The sequence below is a fragment of the Orcinus orca genome, chromosome 1, assembly GCF_937001465.1.
Source record: "Orcinus orca chromosome 1, mOrcOrc1.1, whole genome shotgun sequence".
NCBI classification, from domain to species: domain Eukaryota; kingdom Metazoa; phylum Chordata; class Mammalia; order Artiodactyla; family Delphinidae; genus Orcinus; species Orcinus orca.
The window spans coordinates 117275692-117288141 of record NC_064559.1 but is presented as its reverse complement, the minus strand read 5'-3'; the positions used below and the strand labels follow the sequence as shown (position 1 = coordinate 117288141).

The following is a 12450-nucleotide window of genomic DNA, read 5'->3' as shown; positions in this document are numbered from 1 at the left end:
GATTTTTGACAAAGGTGCTAAAGCAGTTCAATAGGGAAATAAGTCTTTTCAACAAATGGTGCTGGATCAACTGAATAGCCACGTGGAAAATAAAATGAAAATCAACTCCATCTCACATCATAGGCAAAAATTAACTCAAAATGTGTCAAATCCCAAACTATAAAACTTTTAGAAAATATAAGAGAATATCATTGTAACGTTAAGGCTGGCAGCGCTTAGAATGAAAACACAAATCATAAGCAAAACAAAAATTTGATAACTTGCAATTCATTAAAATAAAAAAATGCTATTTGAAAGACACCATTAATTAAATTAAAAGGCAAGGCACAGATTGTGTGAAAATCCTGCAACACATGTATCGAAGGACTTATATCCAGATCATGTAAAAAAACCTTCCAACTCAATAAGACAAACAAACTCATAAGGAAATGGGCAAAAGATTTGCAGTCACTTCACAACAGAAGATATACTAATGCCAGTAAGCACCTGAAATGATGTTCAACATCATTAGCCATAAGGGAAATGTAAATTAAAACCACAGTGAGATACCACTGCACACCCTTAAGAATGACTAAAATTTTAAAAAAAAATTCATCATACCAAGTGTTGATGAGGATATGGAACAATTGGAACTCTCATACATTGCTGGTGTGAATGTAAAATGGTGCAATCACCTTGGAAAAATGTTTGGCTGTTTCTTAAAAAGTTAAACATATATCTATTATATGTCTAGGTATTTAGCCTATGTCTAGGTATTTAGCCAAGAGAAACAAACTAATCTATATTGACAGAAAGTGGTTGCTGAGGATGGAGTTGGAAGGAGAGATTGGATTACAAAAGGGCACAAGAGAACTTTTGGGGGTGATGTATGGTTGTTACCTTGATTGTGGTGATAGTTTAATGGGTACTGAGATAGACCTAAGAGCCGCCCTCAAAATTTTAACCCCTGAAGTTAGAATTTGAAACCCTAACCCCCAAAGATGATGGTATTAGGAGGTGGGGGCTTTGGGAGGTACTTAAGTCATGAGGGTGGAGCCCTCACCAACAGGATTGGTGCTCTCATAAAAGAAACCTCAGAGAGCTTCCTCATCCCTGTAATCTTGTGATTACACAGCTTGAAGGGGTCAGCCATGAACCAGGAAGAGAGTTGTCTCTTGGCCTTGGACTCTCCAGAACTCCAGAACTGTGAAAAATACATTTTTGTTGTTAATAAGCTACCCAGACTGTGGTATTTTGTTATGGCCCAAAAAGACTAAGACAATGAGGGTACATGTGTCAAAACAAAGCAAACCAAAAGTTCCCAGCTTTATCTATGTACAATGTAGAATTCTTAAGTTAAATATAACTTTTTTTAATGGGGATAATAGTTATATATTCAAACTGTTTTAGGGATTCATTGACTATGTCAAACACTTTATCCTACTACCTGGTTTGATACTTAGTTTGATGCCACTGAAACAGATATCCAACTTCAACCTCTCTACTAAGCTTTTCACTCAGAGTGTAGGGGTAAATGAATTTTTAAAGATTTAGGCAATTAGTAGGATTTGGCAATTAATGTCACTGGGTAACTCAATAAAGTTATTACCAAGGCAAAAAATACACATAAAGGAAGAAGAACTTGGCTCAAAAAAAGTTTTTTTAATTAATTAATTTATTTATTTTTATTTTTGGCTGTGTTGGGTCTTCTTTGCTGTGCACGCTCTTTCTCTAGTTGTGGTGAGCAGGGGCTACTCTGTTGCGGTGCACAGGCTTCTCACTGCAGTGGCTTCTCTTGTGAAGCAGGGGCTCTAGGCGTGCGGGCTTCAGTAGTTGTGGCTCACGGGCTCAGTAGTTGTGGCACGCAGGCTCAGTAGTTGTGGCATGCAGGCTCTAGAGCACAGGCTCAGTAGTTGTGGTGCATGGGCTTAGTTGCTCTGCGGCATGTGGGATCTTCCTGGACCAGGGCTCAAACCCGTGTCCCCTGCACTGGCAGGAGGATTCCTAACCACTGCGCCACCAGGGAAGACCCTTCACTGTATTTTTAACTTAGTAATTCATTAGAGGCTGGATCATCTATTTTCCTTGGGAAGTAAGTTAGTATAAACTAATGTATAGAACAACAAGAAATTACTAGGAAGTTAAAAACCACTTCTGAAAGCTTTAGTTCTCCAATGTAAAATAAAGGAACTAAACAGGATGATCACTTATGTACTGCCCAGCTATAAATATTAATCACTCCAATCATTCATTTATTTCTCATTTATTTTTCCTTGCATTGTCATACCACTGTCTCCCGGTTTACCTCCTACCTCTCTGCTTGTCTCTTCTCTCCTGCTGGTTCATCAGGTGTGGATTTTCCCTAAGGTTTCTGTCTTATCCCTTTCCCCTCCTCTGTGTATAAGCCACAAATTAAGATCTCCACCTTCAAACTTCCTACTTCAACAGTTCCTAGGCAAGAATAAATGATTAAAAGTGCCACGATGGGGCTTCCCTGGTGGCGCAGTGGTTGAGAGTCTGCCTGCCGTTGCAGGGGACACGGGTTCGTGCCCCGGTCCGGGAAGATCCCACATGCCGCGGTGCGGCTAGGCCCGTGAGCCATGGCCGCTGAGCCTGCGCGTCCAGAGCCTGTGCTCCGCAACGGGAGAGGCCACAACAGTGAGAGGCCCGCATACCGCAAAAAAAAGTGCCACGATGAGCAATCAAATAGGATGGAGAATGAAAAACGTCATTAGATTTTGGCAATTAGGATAACACTGAGTGAGCCATCCAGGGTTTTGAGTAGGGAGTGCTGCACTTTTGGAACGATGACTCTGGCAACACTCTGCGAAGAATGAATTGGAGCCAGAGAATGTTATGAACATTAGCATCTTAAAGTGACTTTGGGGTCATAGATGTAACCCTTGGGTTTAAATGTCATTAAATTCCTAATGTTTCATCTTGGCATTCCAGGCACTTAGGGGGCCCAATTCCTCTCTAGTCATTACACTCCCGTAAGCATATTTCCTGGCTCCTGTCAACCAGACTATTTACCCTCTAACAAGCTTGATCTTCCCTTCTTCTATATGTACTCAGGCTGCTTTCTGTCAATAAAACTGCCCATACCTGCAGAAACTTCAGTGCCTTTTGTAGCCTTCTCTTAGCTCCCAAACACCATGAATCTTCTCTAGGTTAACAGTAGCTTTTGAGAGATGAGACCGATTCTGACTCATTCTCGCACCCACCACCTTCTTCCACCTCTTCTATCCCCATTCACTCATAGTGCATCCGCAGAATGGAAGTACTCGAGTAGGGAGGAAAGAAGTCATGTAACAAATGGCGCTACAGGTACAGTAGCTCTTTTAATGCTAAAATGGTTTTTTAACAGCCAAGCAAGACGCTAGCCCCTTACTGTTGAATAAATTTAGGCTCAAATAATAAGATCTCCAGTCGGACCCTACAGCCTAGCGGAGGACAGAAGGACTTTGCATTGCAATCACATGAAGGTGTGAGGTCCTATCATCCCTTCCAGAGAATACGAAAACTGTGAACTCAGGAGACTCGGTTACTCCACAGGAGTCAAGAGTCACGAATTTGCAAGCACACAGCCATGCGAACGCCTTCCTGCTCGGCTTCCGACAGGAGAAACCGGGGCCGCAGTCCAAACATTAAAACGTACAAATTGGACCTAAAACTCAACCCCGGCCCCCAAATTGCGAGCACAAACATCCTAAGAGTTAGGCAGCTGAGGCCAGCGCCGCGACCACAGCGTGCACAGAACGCGCGGAACTAGGAAGAGGAATCGCCAGCCCACCTGGGCGTCTCTGATTGGTCGCCGGCTAAGCTTGGAACTCTGGGGCGTGTGCCGTCACATCCGCCGGGACCGCCATCTTGTTCCCAGGGGCAGTTGGCGGAAGAGATCGCGCTCCCAGGCCGCCGGCTAGCTTTCTGCTTGGATTTCTCGCGGCCCGCGATTCGGCCTCTGCTCTCGACTCGGGGTCCATTCGTCGGTGTCCCGGTTGCCCTCCCTCACCCGGCTGGGGCACAGCGAGGAGGCCCCATCTTCCGACGGCGTTCCATGGAGTAGGGTCCCGGACCGTTGTCCCGAAGAGCGAGATTGAGCTTCGCCCCCTCCCCCTCCCTTCTCCCTCCCTCCTTCCTTCCGCCGCAACATGGCTAACAACAGCCCCGCGCTGACAGGCAACTCGCAGCCGCAACACCAGGCGGCCGCAGCCGCGGCCCAGCAGCAGCAGCAGTGCGGCGGCGGTGGCGCCACCAAGCCAGCAGTCTCGGGCAAGCAGGGCAATGTGCTGCCGCTGTGGGGCAACGAAAAGACTATGAATCTCAACCCCATGATCTTGACCAATATCCTGTCGTCGCCTTACTTCAAAGTGCAGCTCTACGAGCTCAAAACCTACCACGAGGTGGTGGACGAGATCTACTTTAAGGTACGAAGCGTCTGGACCTGGGAGGTGGGGACTAAGTTCCGAGGAGGGGGTACGGAGGAAACGGGCGGAGGCGGCCCCCGAGGTCTGATCACTTGTAGGTGGGGGAGGGTTGGGCGGAGGGGGAAGCTGTGGCCAGTAGTCCGCCAGGGAGGGGTCAAACTGGGGCCGCCCTCTCATTTCCTTTTCAGATTTTTAGGGCCGGGAGAGCCCGCCGCCATTGATCTCTCCTCCCCCAGTCTCCAGCCCGCCCCTGGGGGGGGGGTAGTTGGACGGGAGGAGTGGGGGAGAGGAGAAACGAATAACTGAAGTCTCTCCAGTTTACAGCTTTAAATTTATTTATTTTGACGTGGATCTACTCGGCGCCAACTTGTTGGTGCTTCTCCCGCTCACCCCGGGCCAGGGCGTGTATTGACTTCAGTGTTGGCCTCGTGTTGTTGGTATTCACTATCCGATCCAGACAGGGAAGTGGTCAGTGTGTTTGTCGGGTGGGGTGGGAGGGTTGAGGGTGGAGAGGTACAAGTGGAAAAAGATGTACCGAAGGCCTGGAAATTTTCGCAGCAGGAAGTCAGGAGTAAGTGGTCTCAGTCACCTGTGCATTGGGCTTATTTAGAATTATCTGGGCCCTGGGCTTCTGCGGCAGGGTCGGTGCTGGCTTGGCTGTGCTGGGGAGCTCACCTGGCGCCTCCTCACTGCACTCTTGTCTCAGTTCTTGTTTCGTTAGCAGGATTGACTCAGTCTTGCAGCGAGGCTCGGAGCAGCCCAGGGTCGCAGGTAGAGGTATGCATTATTAATCATGCTCAATCGCCATAAATGCATTTCCCTGGTTAAATGAACGGCTAATTAGATTTTTTTTTTTTTTTTTTTTGGCCACTGGTTTTGGTCTTTTCTTCACGAATTTGGTAGGTTTTCTCCACTTACTTGCAAATTATGTAGTTTTAAAAATATATTCCAGGCCTCCTAAGGTAAATTTATATTTTAAAGGATATTAATAAGTCTTAACAATCTTTAAATACTTAAACTAGGACATCTGATATAATGCAATCCATTTTGCCTGTATTGACTCTTAAAAACACTTGACAGACCACATAAAGTATTTTCCGTGACCTGAATATATCTGTAGAGGTGTTAAGGAAATTTTCTTTATTTGCTTTTAGGTTTTGTTTTGGCCACCTTTTCCCCAATTAAGGCCTACTAAGGGATTTTGAGATATTAGTTAGTTTTGATAGAAGAACTCATTTTGAAAATACAGTTCAACTTTGGGTATATAAAGTAAACTGAAATTTTGGTGTTCTCTTACAAGAGTATTGTAAGTAATTGTTATACTGTGAACTAGCTTTTTTAAAAGGTAAGGCCTTTTTCAGAATGGATACAATGTGGCGAATATTTAACCCTTAGCTTTATTTATGTAGTAAACTTCAATTAGTTGAAAATAGGGTTCCTGCTCCTTCTGTGGCAGGTTCTGTTTAATAACATAGGCAGGTGTTAATGCGATAGAGGAAAAGCTTGTTTTCAAATTTCACATACTGTGTTTTGAAACACTTAAGATTATACTACAAATTACTTAGATTTAGTTATAAAACTAAAGACTTGGGTTTTGTTGTCCATATCAAATGATCATTGAAATGCGTAGGCTTCCAATTTTGTAACTCGATTTTGTATGACATCCACCCCTTTGGTTAGCCTTTAAGGAATTGAAACATCTTTTTTACAGCAAGCTGGGGGAAGAAGATGAAACAGTAAAGCAGTGCAGTAATCCACTGAACAAAATAGTGTAGTGCTTACATTTAAATACATGCTTTTCTGCCTGAAGCCACTGAAAAAGACTATGGCGTGTAATCATGGGTGGGTGGAAATAAGGTTTTAGAAATACGTAATGAACGAACAGGATTTCATTTTTGTTGTTTCAAGTTGAGAAACAAATATGGATCTTATCTCTCTAAAATACCTTTGTCATATCTGTTGTAGAGCTAATATTCTTTCTTTGCTGTTTTTAGGTGAAGTATGTGGTTTTTATAGGGTGCCCCACCTTAGCAAAGACCTGTATTTTTGAGTATACTCAACGTAACAAGTCACGGTTTCTCAGTTTTTGATACAGTTTATATTCTGGGAAAAAATTGAATTAGTTCCTATAATTAGGCTGAAAATAAAGTATACAGTAACAAGAATGACATATGTGTAGGTATGGCCTTTGTAACTTCATCTTCAGTCAGGAATGAACATAATGCCTGATTGTGGTTTTAAAAAAAATGTGTGAGTAAAGTTCCATGATTTTGCATCAGAAGTAATTTCTGTTACTGTTTTAGCATGCTTTTTTCAAGTTTCTTCCTTATTTTATAATGTAGAATTTTAAATCACCATAAAATTGAAATATTAAGCTTATTTGAAAGGTTTTTTTGGAATAAATACTTAAACTTTGTTAATACTTTTTGCTTTAAGTTGGAGCATTAAATCCATTTTAAAATGAGAATTTTTTTAAGCAATTCATAATAAAATACAAAATTGATTATTAATTTTTTTTTTTTTACAAGTGTATGAGACTAGACATTTCCTGTCTCCACATGTATCTGCTCTCTACAGAGCTACTTTAATGGGGTTTCTGCTGTAAACCTGTTGAGGTTTTGTTAAACCCTAGTAGCTTTATTGATGCTATTTAAATAAGCAGTTTTCAAAGATGGTTTACATACTTAATGTGTGTAAACAAAATGTATACATCATGTCAAAATACCCAACTTCCAGACTTTTAGAAGAGCTGCTCTATTATGGATTGGGGTTTACTCGAATCATACTGTTTAAAAAAATTCGAAGTATGAATGTTTGTTGTGTTTCTCTTTTCTATTTTCAGGTCACACATGTTGAACCATGGGAGAAAGGAAGCAGGAAAACAGCTGGCCAAACAGGGATGTGCGGAGGGGTAAGTAGAAGTACGTGCATTTTTCAGTTTTTCTGTGTCTGATAACTAAGTTTATGTTCAGAAAACTGGAAGTCTTTCAGTTTCATACCAAATTACAATTAGTTTGTGTTTTTTAAAAATCTAAATTCAAGTGTTCCGTGGGGTTAGAAAAACATTTTTTATGCTCTGTTTTCAGTTCTGGATTATATCTTGTTACTAATACCTAACAGGATTAATCAATTGGTCCTAAGTATCTTTGTTAATTATTTTACAACTCTTTCTTAATTCCTTTCCTTAAAGGTTCGAGGTGTTGGGACAGGAGGAATTGTTTCTACAGCTTTTTGCCTGTTATACAAATTATTTACTCTGAAGTTAACTCGCAAGCAAGTGATGGGTCTTATAACACACACAGACTCTCCATATATTAGAGCCCTTGGATTTATGTATATAAGGTGAGCCTGCATTTCTCTACATTTTCAATAAATATCTCATTTTAATTGACCTAAGCCTAATCACTCTTTCATAATTCTAGGTACACACAGCCCCCTACAGATCTATGGGATTGGTTTGAATCCTTCCTTGATGATGAAGAGGTATGTCAACAAGGGTAATAGTTTTCTTCTGATTACTCTCATTTTTTAATAATCTTTTATATATTGGTGGTTTAACATCTTCCAGAATTTTCTGTGCTTAAATTTATTTCACTCACATACTTTTGGAATTAATGTCCTATTATTAAGATTGGGGTGGATTTTATATGTCTTAGGTTAAACTTCTTAAGTTTGATTCTCCCATTTCAAAATTGTTTATATGTATTTTGGTAACTATTAAAAATTTTCTCTTCCTAATTGTGTTCTGTGTGTTGTACTGATCTTGACTTGTACAGTTGATAGTGAGTTTTTAAAATTGGCCATGCTCAAGATTGAGATGGTAAGACATGCACATAGAAATATTAATTACTGGGTTTTTTTCTGGAACTTTTCAGTTCTTTATCCTGTAACTTCTTCCAAACATTAATACTCCCACTTGCATAGGAATGCAGAATTGAGCTGGGTGGAACTTAAATAGGCTGAAAGTTTAGATGATTTGTTTGAGGTGATCAAAATATTTCAATTCCAGCTTTCTAACTCTTTTATACTATACATTTTTATAAAGTTAGAAGGAAACCTTCTCTTTAATAGTTTAGAATTTTTTTAAATTATGAAACTAGCTTGCCATTCAAGCTTAATAAGGTTGAGCTTGTTACATATGTTCAGAAAGTTACGTTAGAAAACATTACTGTGTCAGATTTAAACCATACATGTATTAAAGTCCAAGATCTCAAAAGGATCTTAACAATGAGCACTGTTTTCCATATATCAATCCCCACCACTACTTTATGTTTTAAGGTTCATAAAGTAAACTGAGTGGTGTTTTAGTCGACCTGTTTAAAACGTTTATCCAAAGAATTGGTTGAATTAAAGGATAGTTCTAATGGAAATCTTTCTAGTGTGTTTTTATTATTACATGCGTAGCTAAAAAAATCTCACTCATGTAGACATGGAGAATTTTTCTCTGCATTTTTTTGGCCTATTTACGAGCTGTTTAATATCTCAGAAGAGGCCAAAAGTGTGTTAGGTGATAAATCACAATCTATAAAGTTTTTTCTTTTTAGGTGAGATTTTGCAGGCTGAGGCACTTTTCCCTTCTATATTTAAAAAGCATGTCCCGCTTCATAATTCGTATTAGGCTTGTTTCTGAATGCTTCTGTTTAATCTGTTTTTTATTGTGTTTACAAACCTGAGGCTCTCTGTTTAAGCTAACTTATTGTTTTCTTCCTTAGATATCTGCAGCGATTATATTTGGAAATACTGTATATCTGAACACTTAAATGTGTGTGAGTGCAAGCAGTTTTACCTTTAGCTCTTGTTTTCCTGTTTAGATAACAAATCTCACTTTCCTTGTGTGCTTGCACTATAGGTTTGGGACTGACAATAGCTGACTAACATGTCCTGAGCTGTGAGAGGGCATAGCAAGAAGGCCTTCATGCGGTAATGACCCTTTTCAGAGACAATGGTCATCATGGATTATGCGTTTCCAATTATTTGTTCATTTATTTATTTTCTACATAACTCTAAATTAGAAACCTCACTGCTTCATGGCAGTTGGTTTGCTATTGCTTCCAGTTTTATTAGGGCTTCATTTTATATTAGAGCTGTTAAAAGATAATCTTTAGACAGGAATTGTTTGAAGCAGTTCATATGTAGCTAGGTTACACTGCTAGGAATGATGTGTGCAAACGTGTCCACAGAAATAAAGTATATACTTAGTAGGTATGTGGAATGTAAATTGTTGATTGTTCCAAATAGTTTAGTAATGTAGGGGGGTGTTTCATATTCTTGTTAACTGAGTGAAGTCACTTCTCTTTCTGTCCATGAGGCTGCAGGGTTTGTTCTCACCTGCATGCACACACTAAGCCCAGATATTTCTCTGTATCATTCATTACCAGATTAGAAAGGTACACAAATTGAAATTTTTCTGTTAGAATTTTTTTGTATTTGAGATTCCAAAGATGGTTATATTTTTATAGTATTCTTGTGTTTATTGAGATAATTTTTTTTGACGGCCAGGGTATCTTTTGTGTTTCTGTAGGACCTAGATGTGAAGGCTGGTGGAGGCTGCGTAATGACCATTGGAGAAATGCTACGGTCTTTTCTCACAAAACTGGAGTGGTTTTCCACTTTGTTTCCAAGAATTCCGGTTCCAGTTCAGAAGAATATCGATCAACAGATTAAAACCCGACCAAGAAAAATCAAGAAAGATGGAAAGGAAAGCGCTGAGGAAATAGACAGACATGTTGAACGCAGGCGTTCAAGGTGATGTGACTCTTGAGTTACACTTATTTTTAAAATATGCTTTACACAAAGGTTCTATTTGTCACCTTTTCCCCACTTTCTGCCCTTCAGGGCATTTTCCACAAAATTATGCATCTGTAAATGAGAACAGGCAAATATTTTGCTTTAATTATTCTTGACATGTAACACTAATGGAAGTTAAATTTTTATGGTATGTTTTATTCATTCAAGTTTTTTTCTCCCCCTCCCCCACTTTCCTAAATATTAGGTCTCCAAGGAGATCACTGAGTCCACGGAGGTCCCCAAGAAGATCCAGAAGTAGAAGCCATCATCGGGAGGGCCATGGGTCTTCTAGTTTTGACCGAGAATTAGAAAGAGAGAAAGAACGCCAGCGACTAGAGCGTGAAGCCAAAGAAAGGGAAAAAGAAAGGCGAAGATCCCGAAGTATCGATCGGGGGCTAGAACGCAGGCATAGCAGGAGTAGGGAAAGACATAGAAGCCGTAGTCGAAGTCGTGATAGGAAAGGGGATAGAAGGGACAGGGATCGGGAAAGAGAGAAAGAAAATGAGAGAGGTAGAAGACGAGATCGTGACTATGATAAGGAAAGAGGTAATGACCGAGAAAAGGAGAGGTCAAGAGAACGGTCCAAGGAACGGAGAAGTAGGGGTGAGGTAGAAGAAAAGAAATATAAAGAAGACAAAGATGATAGGCGGCATAGAGATGACAAAAAAGATTCCAAGAAAGAGAAAAAACATAGTAGAAGTAGAAGCAGAGAAAGAAAACATAGAAGTAGGAGTAGAAGTAGAAATGCAGGGAAACGAAGTAGAAGTAGGAGCAAAGAGAAATCAAGTAAACATAAAAATGAAAGTAAAGAAAAATCAAATAAACGGAGTAGAAGCGGCAGTCAAGGAAGAGCTGACAGTGTTGAAAAATCAAGGAAACGGGAACATAGCCCCAGCAAAGAAAAACCTAGGAAGCGTAGCAGAAGCAAAGAACGTTCCCACAAACGAGATCACAGTGATAGTAAGGACCAGTCTGACAAACATGATCGCCGAAGGAGCCAAAGCATAGAACCAGAGAGCCAAGAAAAACAACATAAAAACAAAGAGGAGACTGTGTGAAAGTTTTTTGTAAAAGTGGATCACATTGAATCCTATAAATGTTGGGTTAAATCTGCTTTTTTTTTCCTCCCAAGTTGAGATTGTGCAGTAGTTACACACTCTTCAAGCTCCCTGTAGGCTGCATTTTCATTTCCTCTTTTGTGTAGGGAAGTGCCTTTGTAATCCCATTTATTGCATTGATGTTTTCACCCAACTGTTGAGTTTGATACATGATGCACAGATTGTTCTTGCATTTTATTGTTTGTTTTTGAGATGTACAGTCTGTACATATGTCCTGAAAATGTTTTAATTCCGTTGGCATGGTTGCCATGTTGGTTAAATTTGTATAAGGCAATAAAATGCCACTAATTCTATTTTTGTTTTGTAGGTGTGGGATTATGGTTTGTGTACTGAAGTTAGCATGACTGTGCTTTTCGTAATAGAATGCTAAAAACTATGAAAATGGATCTTGGATGTCTATCATAGGAGAATTTCATGCTTCAGTGTACATGAAGGCAGCAGTTGTAGGATTAACATTCTTGTCCACTGTATATTATCTTGGAAGGCTCTTGTTAATATGTTAAACCTAATATTCTCCACAATTAACTTTAGAGAGAATTTAGGAGAAGTTAGTTTCTGATGCAGAGGTTTCAATTAGGCTGTGATTTGATCAAAAGTCCTTTTAGCATTCTACCTCAAAGGGACACTATTAGTATGCCTAAAATTTATTCACTTAGTTTTCCTTTTTTATTTGAAAAAATACATGACATGTAATCTTTTTCTTGAATTTTTCAGAGTTTAAAGTACTATATAAAAGGAGAAATTAATGTCTAAAGCCTAGCATTCTTGCAGCAACCCTATACTAACGTGAAATTGGGAGAGGGTGGGGCAGATGAGTAGAGAAATAGATGTAAGCCTCAAGCTTCCAAAGCATTTTTATAAATGGAAAATACTTAAATTATGAAACAGCTTGATATAGTGTCCTTTTTTTAAATTCAAAACTTTTTTTTATTGATAATGAAGATTGCTGTTTGAGTTTTTAAACTTAATCTAGAACAGAGAAGTATTAAAAGTAATGCTATGCTGCATTATTTAAGATAATCAGCAAATTATTTGATAGATTGTTCTTATGACTTGTATTCTGATTACAGAGAAGGATCATGAGTGTGGAATAAATACTGGATTAAATCCTTTATCCTGGGTGTCGGCTTTTCCCCATT

At 39.7% G+C, this 12450-nt stretch overlaps 2 protein-coding genes across 4 annotated transcripts in view; both read left to right on the top strand.

Moving 5' to 3' along the window:
• Positions 1-3411, top strand: part of EEIG2 (EEIG family member 2) — a 149642-nt gene extending 146231 nt beyond the window's left edge. The window contains exon 11 of one of the 3 annotated variants that reach the window (XM_049700800.1): positions 3387-3411. In XM_049700800.1, coding sequence (XP_049556757.1) covers positions 3387-3396 — 10 coding nt within the window. In that variant the 3' untranslated portion in view covers positions 3397-3411. The other 2 variants (XM_049700790.1, XM_033434280.2) reach the window with 2 other exon arrangements.
• Positions 3412-3483: 72 nt separating this feature from the next.
• On the top strand, positions 3484-12425 carry PRPF38B (pre-mRNA processing factor 38B). The gene is made up of 6 exons (XM_004263112.4): positions 3484-4406; positions 7249-7317; positions 7597-7748; positions 7829-7889; positions 9928-10151; positions 10399-12425. Exons 1-6 carry the CDS (start codon positions 4131-4133, stop codon positions 11249-11251), a joined length of 1635 nt encoding a protein of 544 aa, XP_004263160.1. The 5' UTR covers positions 3484-4130; the 3' UTR covers positions 11252-12425.
• Positions 12426-12450: the final 25 nt, after the last annotated feature.